The following is a 26579-nucleotide window of genomic DNA, read 5'->3' on the forward strand; positions in this document are numbered from 1 at the left end:
CTCCGGGAGAAACACCTTCTTCTGTTCTGTGTCCAGAATCATGCCCAAGAACAGTAGACGCGTCGTAGGAATCAGCTGCGACTTTGGGATATTCAGAATCCAGCCGTGCTGTTGTTGCACTTCCCGAGACAGTGCTACTCCGACTAACAACTGCTCCTTGGACCTTGCCTTTATAAGGAGATCGTCCAAGTACGGGATAATTATAACTCCCTTCTTTCGAAGGAGTATCATCATTTCGGCCATTACCTTGGTAAATACCCTCGGTGCCGTGAACAGACCAAACGGCAACGTCTGGAATTGGTAATGACAGTCCTGTACCACAAACCTGAGGTACTCCTGGTGAGGTGGGTAAATGGGGACATGTAGGTAAGCATCCTTGATGTCCAGTGACACCATAAAATCCCCCTCTTCCAGGCTTGCAATAACCGCCCTGAGCGATTCCATTTTGAACTTGAACTTCCTTATATAAGTGTTCAAGGATTTCAAATTTAGAATGGGTCTCACCGAACCGTCTGGTTTCGGTACCACAAACATTGTGGAATAGTAACCCCGTCCCTGTTGAAGGAGGGGAACTTTGATTATCACCTGCTGAAGGTACAGCTTGTGAATTGCAGCCAGTACTACCTCCCTTTCCTTGGGAGCAGCTGGCAAGGCTGATTTGAGGTAGCGGCGAGGGGGAGACGCCTCGAACTCCAGCTTGTATCCCTGAGATACCACTTGTAGAACCCAGAGATCCACCTGTGAGCGAACCCACTGGTCGCAGAAGTTCCGGAGACGCGCCCCCCACCGCACCTGGCTCCACCTGTGGAGCCCCAGCGTCATGCGGTGGACTTAGTGGAAGCAGGGGAGGATTTTTGTTCCTGGGAACTGGCTGTCTGGTGCAGCTTTTTCCCTCTACCCCTGCCTCTGGGCAGAAAGGACGCGCCTCTGACCCGCTTGCCTTTCTGAGGCTGAAAGGACTGTACTTGATAATACGGTGCTTTCTTAGGCTGTGAGGGAACCTGAGGTAAAAAAGTCGACTTCCCAGCTGTTGCTGTGGATACGAGGTCCGAGAGACCGTCTCCAAACAATTCCTCACCCTTATAAGGTAAAACCTCCATGTGCCTTAGAATCAGCATCACCTGTCCACTGCCGAGTCCATAATACTCTCCTGGCAGAAATGAACATTGCATAAATTCTAGATGCCAGCCGGCAAATGTCCCTCTGTGCATCCCTCATATATAAGACGACGTCTTCAATATGCTCTATGGTTAGCAAAATAGTATCCCTGTCAAGGGAATTAATGTTATCTGACAGGGTATCAGACCAAGCAGCTGCAGCACTACACATCCATGCTGAAGCAATTGCAGGTCTCAGTATAGTACCTGAGTGTGTATACACAGACTTCAGGATAGCCTCCTGCTTTCTATCTGCAGGCTCCTTTAAGGCGGCCGTGTCCTGAGATGGCAGCGCCACCTTTTTTGATAAGCGTGTGAGCGCCTTGTCCACCCTAGGGGATGTTTCCCAACGTAACCTGTCCGTTGACGGGAAAGGGTACGCCATTAGTAACCTCTTAGAAATCACTAATTTCTTATCTGGGGAACACCACGCTTCTTCACACAATTCATTTAACTCATCAGATGGGGGAAAAGTCACTGGCTGCTTTTTCTCCCCAAACATAATACCCTTTTTTGTGGTAACCGGGTTAATGTCAGAAATGTGCAACACATTTTTCATTGCCGTAATCATGCATCGGATGGCCCTTGTGGACTGTACATTTGTCTCATCCTCGTCTACACTGGACTCAGACTCCGTGTCGACATCTGTGTCTGCCATCTGAGGTAGCGGGCGTTTTTTGAGCCCCTGATGGCTTCTGAGACGCCTGGGCAGGCGCGGGCTGAAATGCCGGCTGTCCCAAAGCTGTTACGTCATCGAACCTTTTATGCAAGGAGTTGACACTGTCGGTTAATACCTTTCACATATCCATCCACTCTGGTGTTGGCCCCGCAGGGGGCGACATCACACTTATCGGCTCCTGCTCCGCCTCCACGTAAGCGTCCTCATCAAACATGTCGACACAGCCTTACCGACACACCGCACACACACAGGGAATGCTCTGACTGAGGACAGGACCCCACAAAGTCCTTTGGGGAGACAGAGAGAGAGTATGCCAGCACACACCAGAGCGCTATATAACAGAGGGATTTACACTAACACAAAGTGAATTTTCCCCCAATAGCTGCTTATATCACCTTTTGCGCCTAAATTTATGTGCCCCCCCCTCTCTTTTTTACCCTTCTTGTAGTGTATACTGCAGGGGAGAGCCTGGGGAGCGTCCTTCCAGTGGAGCTGTGAAGAGAAAATGGCGCCGGTGTGCTGAGCGAGATAGCCCCGCCCCCTCCGCGGCGGGCTTCTCCCGCTTTTTTAATAATGTTAATGGCGGGGGATTAGGCACATATACAGTTTATAACTATATTATGTGCACATTTGCCAAAAAGGTATACTTATTGCAGCCCAGGGCGCCCCCCCCCCCCCCCCCCCCTGCGCCCTGCACCCACCAGTGACCGGAGCGTGTGGTGTGCTGGGAGCAATGGCGCACAGCTGCAGTGCTGTGCGCTACCTTATTGAAGACCGGAGTCTTCAGCCGCCGATTTTCTCCTGGTTCTTCCGTCTTCTGGCTCTGCAAGGGGGGCGGCGGCGCGGCTCCGGGAACGGACGATCGAGGTCAGGCCCTGTGTTCGATCCCTCTGGAGCTAATGGTGTCCAGTAGCCTTAGAAGCACAAGCTAGCTGCAAGCAGGTAGGTTTGCTTCTCTCCCCTCAGTCCCTCGTAGCAGTGAGTCTGTTGCCAGCAGATCTCACTGAAAATAAAAAACCTAACAAATACTTTCTTTTCTAGTAAGCTCAGGAGAGCCCACTAGGTGCATCCAGTTCTGGCCGGGCACAGATTCTAACTGAGGTCTGGAGGAGGGGCATAGAGGGAGGAGCCAGTGCACACCAGATATAGTACCTAATCTTTCTTTTAAGAGTGCCCAGTCTCCTGCGGAGCCCGTCTATTCCCCATGGTCCTTACGGAGTACCCAGCATCCACTAGGACGTCAGAGAAACAAGAAATAACATAAGCAGAATAATACAGCACTTCCAAGAGGAAACTCAGACCCCGGTGCTCCTGCTACGGTGTTTGCACCCCCACCACCTTCCACACACACACAACACACACACACAACACACACACACACACACACACACCTGTGGCAAATGGCAGTAATGCATGACAGCTTTGTAAGGGGGATGCAAATGTAGTGGTCCATGCAATCATTTTCCCCTGGCTATAATCAGACTCAAGATGGACCACGGGGTGTAGTATGGTATGCCGGCGGCCGGGCTCCCGGCGACCAGCATACCGGCACCGGGAGCCCGACCGCCGGCATACCGACAGCGTGGCGAGCGCAAATGAGCCCCTTGTGGGCTCTCTGCGCTCGCCAGGCTGCAGGCACAGTGGCGCGTTACGTGCGCCACACTATTTATTCTCCCTCCAGGGGGGTCGTGGACCCCCACGAGGGAGAATACCTGTCGGTATGCCGGCTGTCGGGATTCCGGCGCCGGTATACTGTGCGCCGGGATCCCGACAGTCGGCAACCTGAAGACCACCCGGACCACGGATAGGTGCATGGGACTGAAGAATTAGGCCTGGCATAAACAACCCATCCATATTCTGCCCATTCCCTTGGTGCTTTCAAGCATGATGGCAGAGCTGGCAACATTTTAAGTGGCACATTGTTACTTCAGAGAAGCACACCAACAATGATACTGCCTTGGTGACCTACAATTCCCATCACGAGAAGTTTACTGAATTTCTTTATATCAAACTTTTTGCATTTTAAATGCTTCTCTTTAATACATGGGGACTTGAAGTAGATTACAAGGTCTGTATTGCAAATATTGACAAATAGGGAAATTTCCACAGACCAATCCTTACAACCGGGGTCTGCCCATGGAAACTAAGGACAGTTGGCAGCTACTGTATGTAATAGTATAACCGCGCCTTCACATAAATTACATAACCTTACATTATTCCACCTACCCCCAAATCTTCATTGGCTAAGAACGCCTCCTTACTGTTCAACCAGCTCTCATTCTGATCGACAATGCTGAAAAATGTCTGCAAAACAGAAATTGTCAAGATGCATATCAATTACTTAATATATATATATATATATATATATATATATATATATATATACAGGTTGAGTATCCCTTATCCAAAATGCTTGGGACCGGAGGTATTTTGGATATGGGATTTTTCCATATTTTGGAATAATTGCATACCATAATGAGATATCATGGTGATGGGACCTAAATCTAAGCACAGAATGCATTTATGTTACATATACACCTTATACACACAGCCAGAAGGTAATTTTAGCCAATATTTTTTGTAACTTTGTGCATTGAACATAGTGTATCTACATTCACACAATTCATTTATGTTTCATATACACCTTATACACACAGCCTGGAGGTCATTTAATACAATATTTTGAATAACTTTGTGTATTAAACAAAGTTTGTGGACATTGAGCCATCAAAAAACAAAGGTTTCACTATCTCACTCTCATTCAAAAAAGTCCGTATTTCGGAATATTCCGTATTTCTGAATATTTGGATATGGGATACTCAACCTGTATATATATATATATATATATATATATATATTTATTTAATTATGTTTTAAAATAGCAGTAGTGCATATATTGAAGTTGTTTCAAATAGATAAATCAGGAGCAGATAGGGCAAAAAATACCCATCTAACCTGTAGGTCACGAGCCTGGCACAGTTTAAGATTCTGTTCTCTCCAGGATTTAATCAGCTCATCCGAGGTTTCTTCCATTCTGGAGACAGCAAGTCGTATTTCGTCAGCTGCATAATGACCCGAGTTGCTAAGCTTCTGTCCGGAGGTTTTCACCAAGTTCAACCTTTCTGTCCGAGCTTCTATCTCTGCCTGATGTAAGAAACAATTTAGGGAAGTTAGCAATATAATAATCTGCTTTCATTATTTAATGTTTATTTTATGATAATCTGTTTTTATTATTTAAAAAGTGTATTTTATCTCTGTTTAATATGTAAAGTCTATTTTGTTCTGCACACTTTCTCAGGTATGCAGTTTTTTTTTGCATATACTACATTTCAATGGCTAGATTTAGTTTTTATTTGGTAACTGTTAAATGATCAATAAAGTTATTTCATGGACCTGGAAATCACATATGTAATTAAATATATCTAAAAAGCCCAATAAACAATGACATTCCACCAATAGGAACAAGGCTTTCAAGAGGAACCTCATGCCGACCAACAGGGACTGTTCCCACTCGTGGGTGTCCACGACACCCATAGAGTGGGAATAGAATCTGTTGTGAGCTCAGCAAGCCACCGAGCCCACACTGGGCTTCGTTGCACTCGTCCCCTCCCGCCGGCCATCTAAAAGGCGGGATCCTGACGTTGGTATGGTTACTGGCGGTCTCCCAACCGCCAGTCACACGAACCCAACCCCTAAGATATAGGGGGCAGCAAATTTGTTAGCAGTTGGGCAAAACCATGTGCACTGCAGGTGGGGAAGATATAACACTTGCAGAGAGAGTTATTTTGTTTCTGTGCAGGGTAAATACTGGCTGCTTTACTTTTACACTGCAATTTAGATTTCAGTTTGAACACACCCCACCCAAATCTAACTCTCTATGCACATGTTTTATCTCACCCCACCCCCCTGCAGTGCACATGGTTTTGCCCAACTGCTAATAAATTTGCTGCTGCAATCAACTCTGAACTCTGAATTAGGCCCATAGTTCCTTTGTATCAGGCACTACTAAGCAATCAACATTTTTGAGGCGTCTTTAATAAAAAGCCTAACCATTTATCTCCTTGGACAATTTGAAAGGGCAAATCCACCACCCAACTACTCCCCACCTAAAAATAAAAACTACTGGTCCTGTAGGTCATCATTAGACAGCTATGTACCTTCCTCTCCTGGTGTTCCTCAATTCTGGCTTCAACATCTCCTGCATTTTTTGGCAGAGCAGCTCCTTCCATCAGGGCTTGAAGCTTCTGCATCCAGTTCATTATCTCTCGTATATCAGCGTTGAACCTTTGCAGATGGTAAGAGGCATCTAATTTCTCCTTCCTGCCAAGGAATGAAACATGTTGTTCAATGGACTAGACAGAATGGACTCGGATAATGCTCAGTGCACACTTTCCCTGCCAGGAAGGACACGGCAATGAAGCATTGCACAATATTTCATCCATAAAGCTGGAGTTTTTTATAGCGCAACCACAAAGGATTATATATAAGAGCACAGTACAACTCACTATGTGGTGTCATCTGTACAGCTGAATGGAAATCCGTATAAGTAAACTAATTACAGGTTGAGTATCTCATATCCAATATGCTTGGGACCAGAAGTAATTTGGATATCGTATTTTTCTTTATTTTGGAATAATTGCATCCCATAATGAGATATCGTGGTGATAGGACCCAAGTCTAAGCACAGAATGCCTTTATGTTTTATATACACCTTATACACAAAGCCTGAAGGTAATTTAATACAATATTTTTAATAACTTTGTGTATTAGACAAGGTTTGTATTCATTGAGCCATCAAAAAACAAAGGTTTCACTATCTCACTCTCACTCAAAAAATTCTGTATTTCGGAATATTCCGTATTTCGGAATATTTGGATATGGGATACTCAACCTGTATTAGCATTTACAAAATATCTTTTTTTTTAAGTTGACGGAAAATGACCAGTATCTAAATGTTAATGATGATTGATGACATATTTATAATACTGTATTTAAAGGGAAGTTTAGGACACATACAAAACAAACCATACGTCCCAAGTTGATTTGCAAATTACTGAACTGATAAGATTCTATTTAAATTATTATTAACTTCTCTTAGTAGTGTATAAAATAATCACGTGTTAAAAAAAATCACCAACCTACAGTATCTACTTATATAATATTTCCAAAACAGAGTCACTTATATTTCCAAAAAGAGACTCTCACCACTACAATCCATTCTGAATGCCGCTGCGAGGCTAATCTTCCTTGCTACACGTTCATCGTCTGCAGATCCGCTCTGACAGTCCCTCCATTGGTTACCTCTATTCTACCGTATTCAATTTAAAATACTTTTACTCATACATAAGGCCATTAACCATACTACACCAATGTACATCTCTTCGCTCATCTCAAAATATCTCCCAATCTGACCTCTCTGCTCTTCACAAGATTTACGTCTCTCATCCACACTCATTACTTGCTCTCATGCACGATTGCTGGACTTTCTTCGGGCTGCACCCACTCTGTGGAAGGCCCTACCATGCACAATAAGACTCTCCCCTAGTCTCTAGACCTTCAAACGTTCCCCGAAAACTCACCTCTTCAGGCTAGCTTATCACATTCCAGAACCGCTCACTCAACCTTCATAATCTTTCCTATCCAGTTTATATCCCCTCTGTACAGTCCGCACATATCCTCCACGTTTTCTCTCTCTTCACTTTCCCTTCTTTCTGACCATGGTTCATCATTGCTGTGATGTGATATCATGCAACCCACTAAGAACCTTTTCAATCCAGTGGACAAATATGCAATAGATAGTGCCTTTTCTTGTGTATTAATGCCTATTTAGATTTAAATTGTACGTTTGCGAGCAGGGCCTTCCTACCTCTATGACTGTTTGTTTATTACCCAGTTTTGTTTTATCATTGTGTCCAATTGTAAAGCTGTTACGCACACCAGTGCTAACAGGAGTATACCGGTGTATGAACAGAGAGGGAAGCGAAGCAAACGAACTCACAGACAGTATAACATAACATACACAGGAGGTGATGGAATAACTAATAAACACAAAGTGAACGGAGAAGCCCAAAGGCTCAGGAATTGGGTGTCTCCCTAGTGTCAGGAATGCTCAGATGGAATAGAGCGGACAATGAAGCGAGGTGTAGTGATTTAACATGTGGAGCACCTGAAATGACGTTGCTAAGAGCAACAGAAAAAACCCCAAAGGGTTACCAACGGGTGTGGGAATAAACTCCTTGGTCAGAGATAGAAATATAGACACAAGGAGAGTATCCACAATTCTAAACCCCACTTGCAGGGCACAGGTTCAGCTTACTGCCACTAAACTGACACCTGGACGCCCTGCACAGTGAGGGAGGATTAAGCAAGCAGGTCTGAGAGTACAGCCGCAAACCTGCTGGGTTCACAGAATAGCAAAAGAACCGCAGCAGGTCAAACAACTGACTCCAGTCTTACTGCTAGGTCCGGATTGGCAGAATGAAGTACCGAATCCCAAGGCCTATTCGCAGTAAGCAACAAGTAAATACAAAATCACACAGTACTAGCTACCTCTCTGGAACTGACTAACAAACAAAGATTCAGCAGCATTTGCCTAGCCTGAGAGGATGGTTTATATAGCAGGTGCTGTTCACGCCCCACTCAGACCTCACAGACTGTGAGTACAAAACCAGCGCCGGATTCCCTGCCGTGCACAGAGCCTGTAACCACTACACAGTAAAAACCCGGACCGGAGTATCATCTGCGCTCAGGTTACTTCGCTAACACTTGCCTCCCGGTTGCCATGGCGACGTGGCAGCACAGAGCAGGAGATCCTAACAAAAGCGCAACGGAATTTGATGCGCTATACAAGAAACTGTTAATAAATAAATAATAATAATAAATCTACTTGTGTGCTAGTATAGCTCTGACTCTGAAATCTCCCTCCCTTCTATATTTCCTACGCTGTACCTATTCACTGTCTTATTGTGAGATCTGAAAAAAATGAACATACACCTTCAACAATTTTAGAACCCCAAAGAGAGGTGGGATTGCCATTGGTTCCACAGGTGTTTGCACCGGGGCCCCTGAGAACGACCCCCCCCCCCGCAGACCATTTTGAGCAGAGTTGAATGAATGGCGCAGAGCATAGAGCAGGATGAGCCCCACTCAATACCTTAGGTATGCAGGGCTGACCTTGTGCGTTCTGGACTGACAGAGGAGTCCTGCTGCCTATCAGAACTGATGATCACACCACATACTGCCTTTAAGTAACAGCAGTACATTATTTCTGATTCACTGCTGTCTGTGAATTAAAGGCAGCTCACACCCAGTGTAACTGGCACTGTCAGAGTCTGCCTTACTGAGTGCCAAACTGAGGAAAGCACAAGGTGGTGGTGGTCCCAGTCACAGATAGAGCAGAGGCCGCTGTGCATGCCCCCTGTTCTCCGCACCGCACAGGACATTGTGCTTGTACCCGTGTCACCCACTGTCTCTCCCTGTTACCCACTGCAGCCCCCTGTCATCCCCTGCCTTCCGCTGTCACTCTCTGCCTCCCCTTGCCTTCCATTTTCACTCTCTGCCTCCCACTGCCTCTCCCTGTCACATTGTGAACATGGGTTGTGGTGGAGAAGGAGGGATTATATTTTGTACACCTGGGCCCACCACCCACAAGTTCCACCACTGTCCCCATATATTTAGCAAAATTATCTCAAACGCAATTGGTCAAATACCGCAGCATGTCAGTCATGCCGCACCTAAGGGGGACTGCAAGCGATCACACAGGAATTGTTCCCCCAGCATGCGCAGTTCCCCCACCATCGGATTTGTGAGTAAGCCACTGATTTTACATATACGAACCCCAATCAGGTCCTCAATACCCAACCTCAGAAGTAGACTCACCATAGTCATAGTCGATTCTAGTTGCACATTGTATAGCATTACAAGGGACACAAAAAAAAATAAATAAGAATTTACTTACCGATAATTCTATTTCTCGTAGTCCGTAGTGGATGCTGGGGACTCCGTAAGGACCATGGGGAATAGCGGCTCCGCAGGAGACTGGGCACAAAAGTAAAGCTTTAGAACTACCTGGTGTGCACTGGCTCCTCCCCCTATGACCCTCCTCCAAGCCTCAGTTAGGATACTGTGCCCGGACGAGCGTACACAATAAGGAAGGATTTTGAATCCCGGGTAAGACTCATACCAGCCACACCAATCACACCATATAACTTGTGATCTAAACCCAGTTAACAGCATGATAACAGAGGAGCCTCTAGAAAAGATGGCTCACTACAGCAATAACCCGATTTTTTGGTAACAATAACTATGTACCAGTATTGCAGACAATCCGCACTTGGGATGGGCGCCCAGCATCCACTACGGACTACGAGAAATAGAATTATCGGTAAGTAAATTCTTATTTTCTCTAACGTCCTAAGTGGATGCTGGGGACTCCGTAAGGACCATGGGGATTATACCAAAGCTCCCAAACGGGCGGGAGAGTGCGGATGACTCTGCAGCACCAAATGAGAGAACTCCAGGTCCTCCTCAGCCAGGGTATCAAATTTGTAGAATTTTACAAACGTATTTGCTCCTGACCAAGTAGCTGCTCGGCAAAGTTGTAAAGCCGAGACCCCTCGGGCAGCCGCCCAAGATGAGCCCACCTTCCTTGTGGAATGGGCTTTTACAGATTTTGGCTGTGGCAGGCCTGTCACAGAATGTGCAAGCTGAATTGTACTACAAATCCAACGAGCAATAGTCTGCTTAGAAGCAGGAGCACCCAGCTTGTTGGGTGCATACAGAATAAACAACGAGTCAGATTTTCTGACTCCAGCCGTCCTGGAAACCTATATTTCCAGGGCTCTGACAACGTCTAGCAACTTGGAGTCCTCCAAGTCCCTAGTAGCCGCAGGCACCACAATAGGTTGATTCAGGTGAAACGCTGAAAATTACCTTAGGGAGAAACTGAGGACAAGTCCTCAAACCCGCCCTGTCCGAATGGAAAATCAGATGAGGGCTTTTACAGGATAAAGCCGCCAATTCTGACACGCACCTGGCCCAGGCCAGGGCCAACAGCATGACCACTTTCCATGTGAGATATTTTAACTCCACATATTCAAGTGGTTCAAACCAATGTGACTTTTGGAACCCAAAAACTACATTTAGATCCCAAGGTGCCACTGGAGGCACAAAAGGAGGCTGTATATACAGTACCCCTTTCACAAACGTCTGAACTTCAGGGACTGAAGCTAGTTCTTTTTGGAAGAAAATTGACAGGGCCGAAATTTGAACCTTAATGGACCCCCATTTCAGGCCCATAGACACTCCTGTTTGCAGGAAATGTAGGAATCGACCTAGTTGAAAATTCCTCCGTCGGGGCATTACTGGCCTCGCACCACGCAACATATTTTCGCCAAATGCGGTGATAATGTTTTGCGGTTATATCTTTCCTGGCTTTGATCAGGATAGGGATGACTTCATCCGGAATGCCTTTTTCCTTCAGGATCCGGCGTTCAACCGCCCTGCCGTTAAACGCAGCCGCGGTAAGTCTTGGAACAGACAGGGTCCTTGCTGGAGCAGGTCCCTTCTTAGAGGTAGAGGCCACGGATCCTCCGTGAGCATCTCTTGAAGTTCCGGTTACCAAGTCCTTCTTGGCCAATCCGGAGCCACGAATATAGTGCTTACTCCTCTCCATCTTATAATTCTCAGTACCTTGGGTATGAGAGGCAGAGGAGGGAACACATACACTGACTGGTACACCCACTGTGTTACCAGAGCGTCTACAGCTATTGCCTGAGGGTCCCTTGACCTGGCGCAATACTTGTCGAGTTTTATAAACATGTGGAAGACTTCTGGGTGAAGTCCCCACTCTCCCGGGTGGAGGTCGTGTCTGCTGAGGAAGTCTGCTTCCCAGTTGTCCACTCCCGGAATGAATACTGCTGACAGTGCTATCACATGATTTTCCGCCCAGCGAAGAATCCTTGCAGCTTCTGCCATTGCCCTTCTGCTTCTTGTGTCACCCTGTCTGTTTACGTGGGTGACTGCCGTGATGTTGTCCGAATGGATCAACTCCGGGTGACCTTGAAGCAGAGGTCTTGCTGAGCTTAGAGCATTGTAAATGGCCCTTAGCTTCAGGATATTTATGTGAAGTGATGTCTCCAGGCTTGACCATAAGCTCTGGAAATTCCTTCCCTGTGTGACTGCTCCCTAGCCTCGCAGGCTGGCATCCGTGGTCACCAGGACCCAGTCCAGAATGTGCGGCCCTCTAGAAGATGAGCACTCTGCAACCACCACAGGAGAGACACCCTTGTGCTTGGTGACAGGGTTATCCGCTGATGCATCTGAAGATGCGACCCAGACCATTTGTCCAGCAGGTCCCACTGGAAAGTTCTTGCGTGGAATCTGCCGCATGGGATTGCTTCATAGGAAGCCACCATTTTTCCCAGAACCATCTCATTGATGTACTGAGACTTGGCTCGGTTATAGGAGGTTCCCGACTAGCTCGGATAACTCCCTGACTTTCTCCTCCGGGAGAAACACCTTTTTCTGAACTGTGTCCAGGATCATCCCTAAGAACAGAAGACGAGTCGTCGGAATCAGCTGCGATTTTGGAATATTGAGAATCCAATCGTGCTGCCGCAACACTACCTGAGATAGTGCTACACCGACCTCCAACTGTTCCCTGGATCTTACCCTTATCAGGGAATCGTCCAAGTAAGGGATAACTAAAATTCCCTTCCTTCGAAGGAGTATCATCATTTCGGCCATTACCTTGGTAAAGACCCGGGGTGCCGTGGACCATCCATACGGCAGCGTCTGAAGCTGATAGTGACAGTTCTGTACCATAAACCTGAGGTACCCTTGGTGAAAAGGGTAAATTGGGAAATGAAGGTAAGCATCCATGATGTCCCGAAGCATCATGTAGTCCTCTTCTTCCAGGTTCGCAATCACTGCTCTGAGTGACTCAATCTTGAATTTGAACCTCTGTATGTAAGTGTTCAAAGATTTTAGATTTAGAATCGGTCTCACCGAGCCGTCCGGCTTCGGTACCACAACAGTGTGGAATAATACCCCGTTCCCTGTTGCAGGAGGGGTACCTTGATTATCACCTGCTGGGAATACAGCTTGTGAATGGCTTCCAAAACTGTCTCCCTGTCAGAAGGAGACATCGGTAAAGCCGACTTTAGGAAACGGCGAGGGGGAGACGTCTCGAATTCCAATTTGTACCCCTGAGATATCACCTGAAGGATCCAGGGGTCTACTTGCGAGTGAGCCCACTGCGCGCTGAAATTCATTGAGACGGGCCCCCACCGTGCCTGATTCTGCTTGTAAAGCCCCAGCGTCATACTGAGGGCTTGGCAGAGGCGGGAGAGGGTTTCTGTTCCTGGGAACTGGCTGATTTCTGCAGCCTTTTTCCTCTCCCTCTGTCACGGGGCAGAAATGAGGAACCTTTTGCCCGCTTGCCCACGAAAAGACTGCGCCTGATAATACGGCGTCTTCTCATGTTGAGAGGCGACCTGGGGTACAAACGTGGATTTCCCAGCTGTTGCCGTGGCCACCAGGTCTGAAAGACCGACCCCAAATAACTCCTCCCCTTAATAAGGCAATACTTCCAAATGCCGTTTGGAATCCGCATCACCTGACCACTGTCGTGTCCATAACCCTCTACTGGTAGAAATGGACAACGCACTTAGACTTGATGCCAGTCGGCAAATATTCCGCTGTGCATCACGCATATATAGAAATGCATCTTTTAAATGCTCTATAGGCAATAATATACTGTCCCTATCTAGGGTATCAATATTTTCAGTCAGGGAATCCGACCACGCCAACCCAGCACTGCACATCCAGGCTGAGGCGATTGCTGGTCGCAGTATAACACCAGTATGTGTGTAAATACCTTTTAGGATGCCCTCCTGCTTTCTATCAGCAGGATCCTTAAGGGCGGCCATCTCAGGAGAGGGTAGAGCCCTTGTTCTTACAAGCGTGTGAGCGCTTTAGCCACCCTAGGGGGTGTTTCCCAACGCACCCTAACCTCTGGCGGAAAGGATATAATGCCAATAACATTTTTGAAATTATCAGTTGTTATCGGGGGAAAACCACGCATCATCACACACCTCATTTAATTTCTCAGATTCAGGAAAACTACAGGTAGTTTTTCCTCACCGAACATAATACCCCTTTTTGGTGGTACTCGTATTATCAGAAATGTGTAAAACATTTTTCATTGCCTCAATCATGTAACGTGTGGCCCTACTGGAAGTCACATTTGTCTCTTCACCGTTGACACTGGAGTCAGTATCCGTGTCGGCGTCTATATCTGCCATCTGAGGTAACGGGCGCTTTAGAGCCCCTGACGGCCTATGAGACGTCTGGACAGGCACAAGCTGAGTAGCCGGCTGTCTCATGTAAACCACTGTCTTTTATACAGAGCTGACACTGTTACGTAATTCCTTCCAACAGTTCATCCACTCAGGTGTCAACCCCCTAGGGGGTGACATCACTATTATAGGCAATCTGCTCCGTCTCCACATCATTTTTCTCCTCATACATGTCGACACAAACGTACCGACATACAGCACACACACAGGGAATGCTCTGATAGAGGACAGGACCCCACTAGCCCTTTGGGGAGACAGAGGGAGAGTTTGCCAGCACACACCAGAGCGCTATATATATACAGGGATAACCTTATATAAGTGTTTTTCCCCTTATAGCTGCTGTATCTTTAATACTGCGCGTAATTAGTGCCCCCCCTCTCTTTTTTAACCCTTTCTGTAGTGTAGTGACTGCAGGGGAGAGCCAGGGAGCTTCCCTCCAACGGAGCTGTGAGGGAAAATGGCGCCAGTGTGCTGAGGAGATAGGCTCCGCCCCCTTATTGACGGCCTTATCTCCCGTTTTTCTATGTATTCTGGCAGGGGTTAAATTCATCCATATAGCCCAGGAGCTATATGTGATGCATTTTTTGCCATCCAAGGTGTTTTTATTGCGTCTCAGGGCGCCCCCCCCCCAGCGCCCTGCACCCTCAGTGACCGGAGTGTGAAGTGTGCTGAGAGCAATGGCGCACAGCTGCAGTGCTGTGCGCTACCTTGTTGAAGACAGGACGTCTTCTGCCGCCGATTTTCCGGACCTCTTCTGTCTTCTGGCTCTGTAAGGTGGCCGGCGGCGCGGCTCTGGGACCCATCCATGGCTGGGCCTGTGATCGTCCCTCTGGAGCTAATGTCCAGTAGCCTAAGAAGCCCAATCCACTCTGCACGCAGGTGAGTTCGCTTCTTCTCCCCTTAGTCCCTCGATGCACTGAGCCTGTTGCCAGCAGGTCTCACTGAAAATAAAAAACCTAAAACTAAACTTTTCACTAAGCAGCTCAGGAGAGCCACCTAGTGTGCACCCTTCTCGTTCGGGCACAAAAATCTAACTGAGGCTTGGAGGAGGGTCATAGGGGGAGGAGCCAGTGCACACCAGGTAGTTCTAAAGCTTTACTTTTGTGCTCAGTCTCCTGCGGAGCCGCTATTCCCCATGGTCCTTACGGAGTCCCCAGCATCCACTTAGGACGTTAGAGAAATAAGCATTTTCTTCTCTAAATATACTTGTGTGGAAGTCACATAATAATCAGGAAGCTTCACACCTGCTCACTTTTCCTACTTCCAACTTTAATTTGAAAAATGCAAAAAAAAATTTTTTTCAAAAGAACCTGGGCACTGATTTTACTGATTTTAAGATGGTACGTTCTTTCTACTATCTATGGCCATTGGTGAAAGTATCTCATTGCGAATGTGTCTGCCCCTATCTGTACTTATCCAGACTTGTACAGCATTAGGGAGTATAAAAAAAGACGTTTAGTCTGTCCTTTAATCACCTTTCTGCTGACTGTCGCTGCAGTTTCTGCCAGCTGTCAGTCATCTCCTTCTCTTTTGAGGTCAGACATTTGCTCATTGGTGAATCTCTTCGGGACAGGCGGTTGGCTTCTTGGTGCAAGGTCTGCAAGGAAATATTTATGTAGAACAAATTATTTGAGTTGCTGAAGGTATCTGGCAAGTGTTAGTATTTTCCGAGAATACTATGGATCTGGTCCCAACAAATGTAGGAAACGATTTATAAACAGACGCTCAAATTCTTGCTCAATATTTTGAATGCTTAAATTCATGACTGAATGCACTAACGTAGCGCTTCCACTTAACAGGACTCATTTAAAGTGCTCTGAATCCTGCAGAGGGTGAAGCTTAAACACACACACATCTGCTGGTAACATACAAATTATATATACAGTACTGTGCAAAAGTTTTAGGCAGGTGTGGAAAAAATGCTGCAAAGTAAAAATGCTTCCAAAAATAGAAGTATTAATACTTTATTTTTATCAATTAATAAAATGCAAAGTGAACGAACAGAAGAGAAATCTAAATCAAATCAATATTTGGTGTGACCATCCTGTGCCTTCCAAATAGCATCAGTTCTTCTGGGTACACTTGCACAGTTTTTGAAGGAACTTGGCAGAGGTTGTTCCAAACATCTTGTAGAACTAACCGGAGATTTTCTGTGGATGTAGGCTTGCTCAAATCCTTCTGTCTCTTGATGTAATCCCAGACAGACTAGATGATGTTGAGATCAGGGCTCTGTGGGGGCCATATCATCACTTCCAGGAATCCTTGTTCTTCTTTACGCTGAAGATAGTTCTTAATGACATTGGCTGTATGTTTGTGGTCGTCGTCGTCCTGCTGCAGAATAAATTTGGAGCCAATCAGGTGCCTCTCTGATGGTACTGCATGAAAAACAACAATTTTTCCCAACATCCAGGAAAATAAATTCATAGTTTGCATTGACCACCGCCATGAGAACAATGCTAAATTAGCCTTTATAATTGAAGTAGTCTGGCCTGGAAGCTGTCATCATCCATGCACAGGAAGTTGCGGTAGTCATCCGGGTTGTTGTCCCTGATCTCATCCAGGAGGGGCATTTAGGAACGAGTAGGCCAAACTTCTCTGGTCACAAAGCAAACAGAAGTGCACAGAGTTAAAATGGCTGCTTCTTTATATATCCCCCAGATAGGCCAGCCCTCTATTTAATTTTTTAAAGATCTTGCAGAGAAATCTGTTGTGCTTTGGTCAGCTTGCGATGTGCTCGCATTTGATCATACAATGTCACCCGATTTCCGGTCGTAAGGGGTATGCGATAACTCGCAAGATTGTATGCGCATCGAACGCACAAAAAAAGCCACTTTCGATGCAATTTATCTCAAGGTGAGCTTCAAGGGAAATCGGGCCTGATATCACGTTGAATGCAATCGCACAAGTGTATGGGCACCATAAGCCTACACCCACAGAAGATCTGTGGCTAGTTCTCCAAGATGTTTGGCTCAATCTCCCTGATGGGTTCCTTCAAAAACTGTGCAAGTGTGCCTAGAATAATTTATGCTGTTTTGAAGGCAAAGGGTGGTCACATCAAATATAGATTTGATTTAGATTTCTCTTCTGTTCATTCACTTTGCATTTTGTTAACTGATAGAAAAAAGTATTAAACACTTCTATTTTTGAAAGCATTCTTACTTTGCAGCATTATTCCACACCTGCCTAAAACTTTTGCACAAAATTATATATATATATATATATATATATATATATATATATATAATGTATTCATTAGTCAATACATAAGACCTGATTCTGAGTCAGACGCAAGTCCTAATGCTGACCTCTGATACCTGCAAGTGAGCATGCTCCGTAGAAAGCAAACGGAACAATGGGGGGTAATTCTGAGTTGATCAAAGCAGGAATTTTGTTAGCAGTTGGGCAAAACCATGTGCACTGTAGGGGAGGCAGATATAACATGTGCAGAGAGAGTTAGATTTGGGTGGGGTGTGTTCAATCTGCAATCTAAATTGTAGTGTAAAAATAAAGCAGCCAGTATTTACCCTTCACAGAAACAAAATAACCCACCCAAATCTAACTCTCTCTGCAGTGCACATGGGGCGTCATTCCGAGTTGTTCGCTCGCAAGCTGCTTTTAGCAGCTTTGCACCCGCCTACTGGGAGTGAATCTTAGCTTATCAAAATTGCGAACGAAAGATTTGCAAAATTGCGAATAGACACTTCTTAGCAGTTTCTGAGTAGCTCCAGACTTACTCTGCCAGTGCGATCAGTTCAGTGCTTGTCGTTCCTGGTTTGACGTCACAAACACACCCAGCGTTCGCCCAGACACTCCTCCGTTTCTCCAGCCACTCCCGCGTTTTTCCCAGAAACGGTAGCGTTTTTTCGCACACACCCATAAAACGGCCAGTTTCCGCCCAGAAACACCCACTTCCTGTCAATCACATTACGATCACCAGAACGAAGAAAAAACCGTGAGTAACATTTCTAACTGCATAGCAAATTTACTTGGCGCAGTCGCAGTGCGGACATTGCGCATGCGCACTAAGCGGAAAATCGCTGCGATGCGAAGAAATTTACCGAGCGAACAACTCGGAATGACCCCCTATGGCCCTCATTCCGAGTTGTTCGCTAGTTATTTTTTTTTGCAACGGAGCGATTTGTTGCAAACTGCGCATGCGCAATGTTCACAGTGCGTCTGTGCCAAGTAAATTTGCTAAAAATAAGAATTTACTTACCGATAATTCTATTTCTCATAGTCCGTAGTGGATGCTGGGGACTCCGTAAGGACCATGGGGAATAGCGGCTCCGCAGGAGACTGGGCACATCTAAAGAAAGCTTTAGGACTATCTGGTGTGCACTGGCTCCTCCCCCTATGACCCTCCTCCAAGCCTCAGTTAGGATACTGTGCCCGGACGAGCGTACACAATAAGGAAGGATTTTGAATCCCGGGTAAGACTCATACCAGCCACACCAATCACACTGTACAACTTGTGATCTGAACCCAGTTAACAGTATGATAACAGAGGAGCCTCTGAAAAGATGGCTCCCAACAATAATAACCCGATTTTTGTAACAATAACTATGTACAAGTATTGCAGACAATCCGCACTTGGGATGGGCGCCCAGCATCCACTACGGACTATGAGAAATAGAATTATCGGTAAGTAAATTCTTATTTTCTCTAACGTCCTAAGTGGATGCTGGGGACTCCGTAAGGACCATGGGGATTATACCAAAGCTCCCAAACGGGCGGGAGAGTGCGGATGACTCTGCAGCACCGAATGAGAGAACTCCAGGTCCTCCTCAGCCAGGGTATCAAATTTGTATGAATTTAGCAAACGTGTTTGCCCCTGACCAAGTAGCTGCTCGGCAAAGTTGTAAAGCCGAGACCCCTCAGGCAGCCGCCCAAGATGAGCCCACTTTCCTTGTGGAACGGGCTTTTACAGATTTTAGCTGTGGCAGGCCTGCCACAGAATGTGCAAGCTGAATTGTACTACAAAACCAACGAGCAATAGTCTGCTTAGAAGCAGGAGCACCCAGCTTGTTGGGTACATACAGGATAAACAGCGAGTCAGATTTCCTGACTCCAGCCGTCCTGGAATATTTTCAGGGCCCTGACAACATCCAGCAACTTGGATTCCTCCAAGTCCCTAGTAGCCGCAGGCACCACAATAGGTTGGTTCAGGTGAAAACGCTGGAACCACCTTAGGGAGAAACTGAGGACGAGTCCTCAATTCCGCCCTGTCCGAATGGAAAATCAGATAAGGGCTTTTACAGGATAAAGCCGCCAATTCTGACACGCGCCTGGCCCAGGCCAGGGCCAACAGCATGACCACTTTCCATGTGAGATATTTTAACTCCACAGATTTAAGTGGTTCAAACCAATGTGACTTTTGGAACCAAAACTACATTGAGATCCCAAATTGCCACTGGAGGCACAAAAGGAGGCTGTATATGCAGTACCCTTTTTACAAACGTCTAAACTTCAGAGACTGAAGCTAGTTCTTTTTTGGAAGAAAATTGACAGGGCCGAAATCTGAACCTTAATGGACCCCAATTTCAGGCCCATAGACACTCCTGTTTGCAGGAAATGTAGGAATCGACCCAGTTGAATTTCCTCCGTCGGGCCTTACTGGCCTCGCACTACGCAACATATTTTCGCCAATTGCGGTGATAATGTTTTTGCGGTTACATCCTTCCTGGCTTTAGATCAGGATATGGATGACTTCATCCGGAATGCCTTTTTTCCTTCAGGATCCGGTGTTCAACCGGCATGCCGTCAAACGCAGCCGCGGTAAGTCTTGGAACAGACAGGGTCCTTGCTGGAGCAGGTCCCTTCTTAGAGGTAGAGGCCACGGATCCTCCGTGAGCATCTCTTGAAGTTCCGGTTACCAAGTCCTTCTTGGCCAATCCGGAGCCACGAATATAGTGCTTTCTCCTCTCCATCTTATCAATTTCAGTACCTTGGGTATGAGAGGCAGAGGAGGGAACACATACACTGACTGGTACACCCACGGTGTTACCAGAGCGTCTACAGCTATTGCCTGAGGGTCCCTTGACCTGGCGCAATACCTGTCGAGTTTTTTAATCATGTGGACGACTTCTGGGTGAAGTCCACACTCTCCCGGGTGGAGGTCGTGCTGAGGAAGTCTGCTTCCCAGTTGTCCACTCCCGGAATGAATACTGTTGACAGTGCTATCACATGATTTTCCGCCCAGCGAAGAATCCCTGCAGCTTCTGCCATTGCCCTCCTGCTTCTTGTGCCACCCTGTCTGTTTACGTGGGTGACTGCCATGATGTTGTCCGACTGGATCAACACCGGCTGACCTTGAAGCAGAGGTCTTGCTAAGCTTAGAGCATTGTAAATGGCCCTTAGCTTCAGGATATTTATGTGAAGTGATGTATCCAGGCTTGACCCTAAGCCCTGGATATTCCTTCCCTGTGTGACTGCTCCCCAGCCTCGCAGGCTGGCATCCGTGGTCACCAGGACCCAGTGTCACGAACCGGTCTCTCACCTTTGCGGGTTCTGGGGTTCATCCGTTGCCAGTGCGGTTGCTCGCGGTGCTGTGCGCCCGTGTGGGGACACGGCGTGATCAATGGCACAGGTAATGCAGAGTCTGGGAACTGTGAGTGCGGGGACCAAATGGCCTAAGGCACTGCGGTGTGTCTGCTGTATAGGAGGTGGCCATGTTGGAGACCAAATAGCTAATACTGAGCACTTGTGAAAACACCTGTGGGCAGGTGTAAGCCAATCCCGTGCTTGTGCTGCCTTTAAGTAGGCTGGGATTATGTCACTCTGGGCCAGTGCTTTGTTGTATCAAAGCTGTGCTCTAGCTCTGAACTCTCTCCGTGCATTCCTGTGTGATTCCCGTGGTCCAGATATCGCCTCCGTTCCCAGAGGTCCGTTTTGCAGCCTTCACTGCCAAAGATCTACCGGCTCTCCATTGTGCTATCAGTCAATTGCACACCTATTGGAAATACTTGGATTCCCAGTGTCCTGCATGAGGTTACCTTGTCTGTCTGCCTATCATACAAAGTCTGGAGGATTCCAATTCCCTCAGCTGTTCGTTTGTTCAACTCTGCATTTAACCCATTCATCACCTCACCATCTACTACAGTTTCACAGTGATCTCCGGAACCCGCAAGTAACCCAATTCAGTACTTTTTCTATGTTGTCATTACAAGGATAATTCTTCACAGTCTCTCAGTTAACTCTTAAAACTCCATTGCAAATTCTTACAGTTAATTCTCCATGTCTGCATTAACCAGTTAAACACAGTCTGCAGTTCAGCATCAAAGCCTGTTTATATTTGGACAATTCAACATTTATTCTTCAGCTTGTTTTTGCATATGTTTCCATGAACATTTCTTTTATTTATTTCTGAGTTTTCTCTTGCATATTATTTCTGTCATTCCTGCAATACTTCAGTATAATGATGATTAACAACTAGTCATTTAACTCCTTACTGAATTGTTACTTTAATAAATATATGAAACGGAACTTCCTTCGTCCTCCCTGTTTTCTTCATACCCCAGCACCTACACCTGTGGTTGGTTCCAGGTTAACGGATTCACAAAAACACCCGGACCTGACAGTAAGCACTGGCCACATGGATCCGTCAAGTGACCAATTCGCAGGAGGCGGTGCTACGTCAAATATCCTTTCCCGTCTGGAAAACCAGGAGTCTATACAGACACAAATAGTGCAGTTTATGCAAACTATGGCAGACCGTTTAGAGACTCTTCATACAGCAATTAAAACGTCTCAAGTCCAGATTCCAACTCCGGTTGTCCCAGTTACCACTACAGCTTCTCCTGTGATGCTGCCTACGTCCCGCTTGCAGTTACCCTCTCCGAGTAAGTTTGACGGAACTCCAAAACTTTGCAGGGGATTCCTGAATCAATGCGAGATCCAGTTCGAACTGATGTCCGCCAGTTTCCCATCAGCTCGTTCTAAGGTCGCATATATTATTGCCCTCCTCTCCGGTCAGGCTCTGGAGTGGGCATCACCATTATGGGAGAGAGGTGATCCTATCCTCTCTAATTACAAAGAGTTTGTATCTTCTTTCCGGAGAATCTTTGACGAACCCGGCAGGACCACCTCAGCATCTTTGGAGATTCTCCGTCTACGTCAAGGTTTACGTCCTGTCAATCAATATATTGTTCAGTTTCGCACGTTGTCTTCAGAGTTAAACTGGAATGAGGAGGCCCTGATCGCCGCGTTTTGGAATGGACTTTCTGAGAGAATCAAGGACGATTTAACTATCCGGGATGTGCCAACTAAACTGGATGAATTGATTTCTCTCTGTAACAAACTTGACCTACGCTACAGGGAGCGATGTTTAGAGAAATCCAGGGCAGAGCGATCCAGTCCACGTTATCATCCTAGGCCTCGACAAAATTCTTCATCACAGTCTCCGGTAACGACAGACGAACCTATGCAGATTGGGCGCTCTCGCCTCACAGAAGAGGAACGACTTCGTCGTCGACAGGGTAACCTCTGCATGTACTGTGGGTCCTCTGAACACTTAGTTAAATTCTGCAAACTCCGACCGGGAAACTCTCGCTCCTAGCTTATTCAAGAGAGGTTAAGCTAGGAGTTACTCTAGAATCACGTTCTGGGAAAGAGCCGACCTTGTCTATTCAATTAGAAGTTCCAAGTTCTACAGTGAAAGTTTCAGCTCTCCTAGATTCTGGGGCAGCCGAGAACTTCATCTCCTCAGCCTTTGTCATGCGGTCTAAAGTTCAAACCATGCCTCTGGAAGCAGCAGTTGCCGTTACAGCAGTGGATGGAAGTCGAATTCCAGATGGTATAATTACTCATCGAACCGTATGTCTCAAGATGAAAGTTGGTGTGCTCCATTCCGAATACCTCTCCTTCTACGTGATTCCCAAAGCCTCTCAAGATGTGATACTTGGTTTACCTTGGCTGCAGAAACATAACCCTCAACTTAATTGGCAAACCATGGAAGTCCTTTCATGGGGTAAATCTTGTACCAAGGACTGTTTAGCCTCAATTGTACCTCTCCGGTCAATCAGCCTTCCCGACCTACCTCCGGTGTATCAATCCTTTGCGGATGTTTTCAGTAAACAAGCAGCGGACTCTCTACCTCCTGATCGCGAATGGGACTGCCCAATTGTCCTGGTTCCGGGTAAAACACCTCCTAGGGGACGAATTTATCCGCTATCCATCCCAGAGACGCAAGCTATGTCTGATTATATACAAGAAAATCTAACCAAAGGATTTATCAGACCATCTTCTTCACCTGCAGGAGCCGGATTCTTTTTCGTTAAGAAGAAGGACGGTGGGTTACGACCATGCATAGATTACCGTGGACTCAATGAGATCACTGTGAAAAACAAGTATCCATTACCCTTAATTCCAGAATTATTTGACCGGGTAAAAGGAGCTACTGTGTTTACAAAACTGGATCTCCGAGGGGCCTACAATTTAATCCGCATCCGAGAAGGGGACGAGTGGAAGACTGCTTTTAATACCCGGGATGGGCATTACGAATACCTTGTAATGCCTTTCGGTCTTTGTAATGCACCTGCAGTTTTTCAAAGCTATGTGAATGAACTTTTTCGTGATCTTCTCTACAAGTGTCTAGTAGTGTACCTGGATGATATCCTAATATTCTCTAGGGATATAAAGTCTCACCGTCACCAAGTTAAAGAGGTAGTGACACGTCTGAGGAAAAATCAACTTTATTGTAAGTTAGAGAAGTGCACTTTTGAAGTATCTTCCATACCGTTCCTTGGTTACATCATTTCTGGATCAGAGCTATGTATGGATCCCGGTAAGGTACAAGCTATCCGAGATTGGTCCACTCCTACAACTCTCAAGGGGATTCAGCGATTTCTCGGCTTTGCTAATTTCTATAGGAGATTCATTAAGAATTATTCTACGTTAGCTGCTCCCATCACAGCCCTAACTCGTAAGGGAGCAAATCCTACGAACTGGTCTTCAGAAGCAATCAAAGCCTTCTCTGATTTAAAGCAAGCCTTTGTGTCAGCCCCCATTCTTCGACAGCCTGATCTGAATCGTCCCTTTCTACTAGAGGTGGATGCATCTACAGAAGCAGTAGGAGCTGTGTTGTCACAAGTCTTTGAAGATAAAAAGGTCCATCCCTGCGGATATTTCTCCCGTAAGTTCCTCCCGGCAGAACGTAATTATGCAATCGGTGAGCAAGAGTTACTTGCCATCAAGTTGGCATTTGAGGAGTGGAGATACCTTCTAGAAGGAGCTCAACATCGCATTACAGTTTATACTGATCATAAGAATCTTCTGTATCTGCAGTCAGCTCAGTGTTTGAATCCACGACAAGCTCGATGGGCGCTTTTCTTCTCACGATTTGATTTCAAACTCACCTATCGTCCAGGGTCTCAGAACAAAAAGGCAGATGCCCTTTCCCGGTCCTTTGCTTCTTCTGAATTAAATGATGCTACCACGAATCAAGCCATTGTGAATCCTAGGTCCTTTTTAATGACTCGAACCTCTCCAGTTCCTCCGCCTGGCAAGACCTTTGTCGCCACAAGTCTTCGAAAACGGCTGCTTACCTGGGCTCACTCCTCTTCCTTCATGGGTCATCCTGGGGTTCTAAAGACTCTCAAGTTTATTCAACAGTCTTATTGGTGGCCACGTCTCAAAGCCGATGTCCAAGAGTTTATAGCAGCATGTCCTAAATGTGCCCAACATAAGAGTCCAAGAAGTTCTCCACCAGGTTTGTTACATCCACTATCCATACCCAAACAACCATGGACTCATATCTCAATGGATTTCGTGACCGATCTACCTCCATCAAAAGGGCGAAATACCATTTGGGTGATAGTGGATCGATTTTCGAAAATGGCACATTTCATTCCATTAACTGGGTTACCATCAGCCCCTTTACTAGCCAGATTGTTCATCTCTGAAATCTTCAAGTTGCATGGCCTTCCTCGAGAAATTGTTTCTGATCGGGGAACACAGTTTGTGGCCAAGTTTTGGAGGTCGCTTTGTTCATCTTTAAATGTCAAGTTGAACTTTTCTTCTGCATATCATCCTCAGACAGATGGACAAACTGAGAGAGTCAACCAAGACCTTGAAACATTTCTCCGGCTATATATATCGTCCTCACAGGATGACTGGGTTGACTACCTACCATTGGCAGAATTTGCTCATAATAATCTCTTCCATTCATCTTCAGAATCTACGCCCTTTTATATTAACTTCGGCTTTCATCCTCGTGTGCCAGAGTTTCATCCATTGCCAGCCCTAGAGGTCCCAGCGGCAGATCAAGAGCTTCAACGTCTATCTAGCATCTGGAGTTGTGTACGTAAGTCCTTGGTCAAAACTTCCGCTCGTTATAAATCTTTTGCAGATAAAAAACGTAAAGCTGTACCGAATTACAAAGTGGGAGACCAAGTTTGGATTTCTACGCGCAATCTCAAGTTCAAAGTTCCTTCTAAGAAATTTGCTCCCAGGTTTATTGGTCCATTTCCCATTGTAAAGGTACTCAACCCTGTGTCATACAAAGTCAAGCTGCCACCGTCTTTGAGAATTCCTAACGCCTTTCATACATCTTTACTGAAGCCTTTGATTCTCAATAAGTTCCGTACTACCCAGTCCAAATCTCCTAAAGTTCACTCTTTGCAGAATGAGGAATTTGAAGTTAAAGAGATTGTGGACTCACGTTCCCGATATGGATGTTTACAGTTTCTGGTCGACTGGAAGGGTTACGGCCCGGAGGAGAGATCCTGGGTTTTCTCTGAAGATGTTCATGCTCCAAGACTGGTACAGAAATACTTCTCCAAAAATCCTGACAAGGTTCAAAGGTGTTCGGAGACCACCCGTAGAAGAGGGGGTACTGTCACGAACCGGTCTCTCACCTTTGCGGGTTCTGGGGTTCATCCGTTGCCAGTGCGGTTGCTCGCGGTGCTGTGCGCCCGTGTGGGGACACGGCGTGATCAATGGCACAGGTAATGCAGAGTCTGGGAACTGTGAGTGCGGGGACCAAATGGCCTAAGGCACTGCGGTGTGTCTGCTGTATAGGAGGTGGCCATGTTGGAGACCAAATAGCTAATACTGAGCACTTGTGAAAACACCTGTGGGCAGGTGTAAGCCAATCCCGTGCTTGTGCTGCCTTTAAGTAGGCTGGGATTATGTCACTCTGGGCCAGTGCTTTGTTGTATCAAAGCTGTGCTCTAGCTCTGAACTCTCTCCGTGCATTCCTGTGTGATTCCCGTGGTCCAGATATCGCCTCCGTTCCCAGAGGTCCGTTTTGCAGCCTTCACTGCCAAAGATCTACCGGCTCTCCATTGTGCTATCAGTCAATTGCACACCTATTGGAAATACTTGGATTCCCAGTGTCCTGCATGAGGTTACCTTGTCTGTCTGCCTATCATACAAAGTCTGGAGGAT

At 46.3% G+C, this 26579-nt stretch overlaps 1 protein-coding gene across 5 annotated transcripts in view; it reads right to left on the minus strand.

Moving 5' to 3' along the window:
- The window catches only part of SPTBN5 (spectrin beta, non-erythrocytic 5), a 704607-nt gene that overhangs the window by 105362 nt on the left and 572666 nt on the right, over window positions 1-26579 (minus strand). For all 5 annotated transcript variants that reach the window (XM_063947637.1, XM_063947638.1, XM_063947639.1 and 2 more), the window contains 4 exons: window positions 15671-15792; window positions 5994-6156; window positions 4792-4980; window positions 4063-4140 (listed from right to left, as the gene is read on the minus strand). In XM_063947637.1, coding sequence (XP_063803707.1) covers window positions 4063-4140; window positions 4792-4980; window positions 5994-6156; window positions 15671-15792 — 552 coding nt within the window. The remainder of the gene's footprint in view (window positions 1-4062; window positions 4141-4791; window positions 4981-5993; window positions 6157-15670; window positions 15793-26579) is intronic.

Source organism: Pseudophryne corroboree, chromosome 12 (assembly GCF_028390025.1).
Source record: "Pseudophryne corroboree isolate aPseCor3 chromosome 12, aPseCor3.hap2, whole genome shotgun sequence".
Lineage (NCBI taxonomy): Eukaryota > Metazoa > Chordata > Amphibia > Anura > Myobatrachidae > Pseudophryne > Pseudophryne corroboree.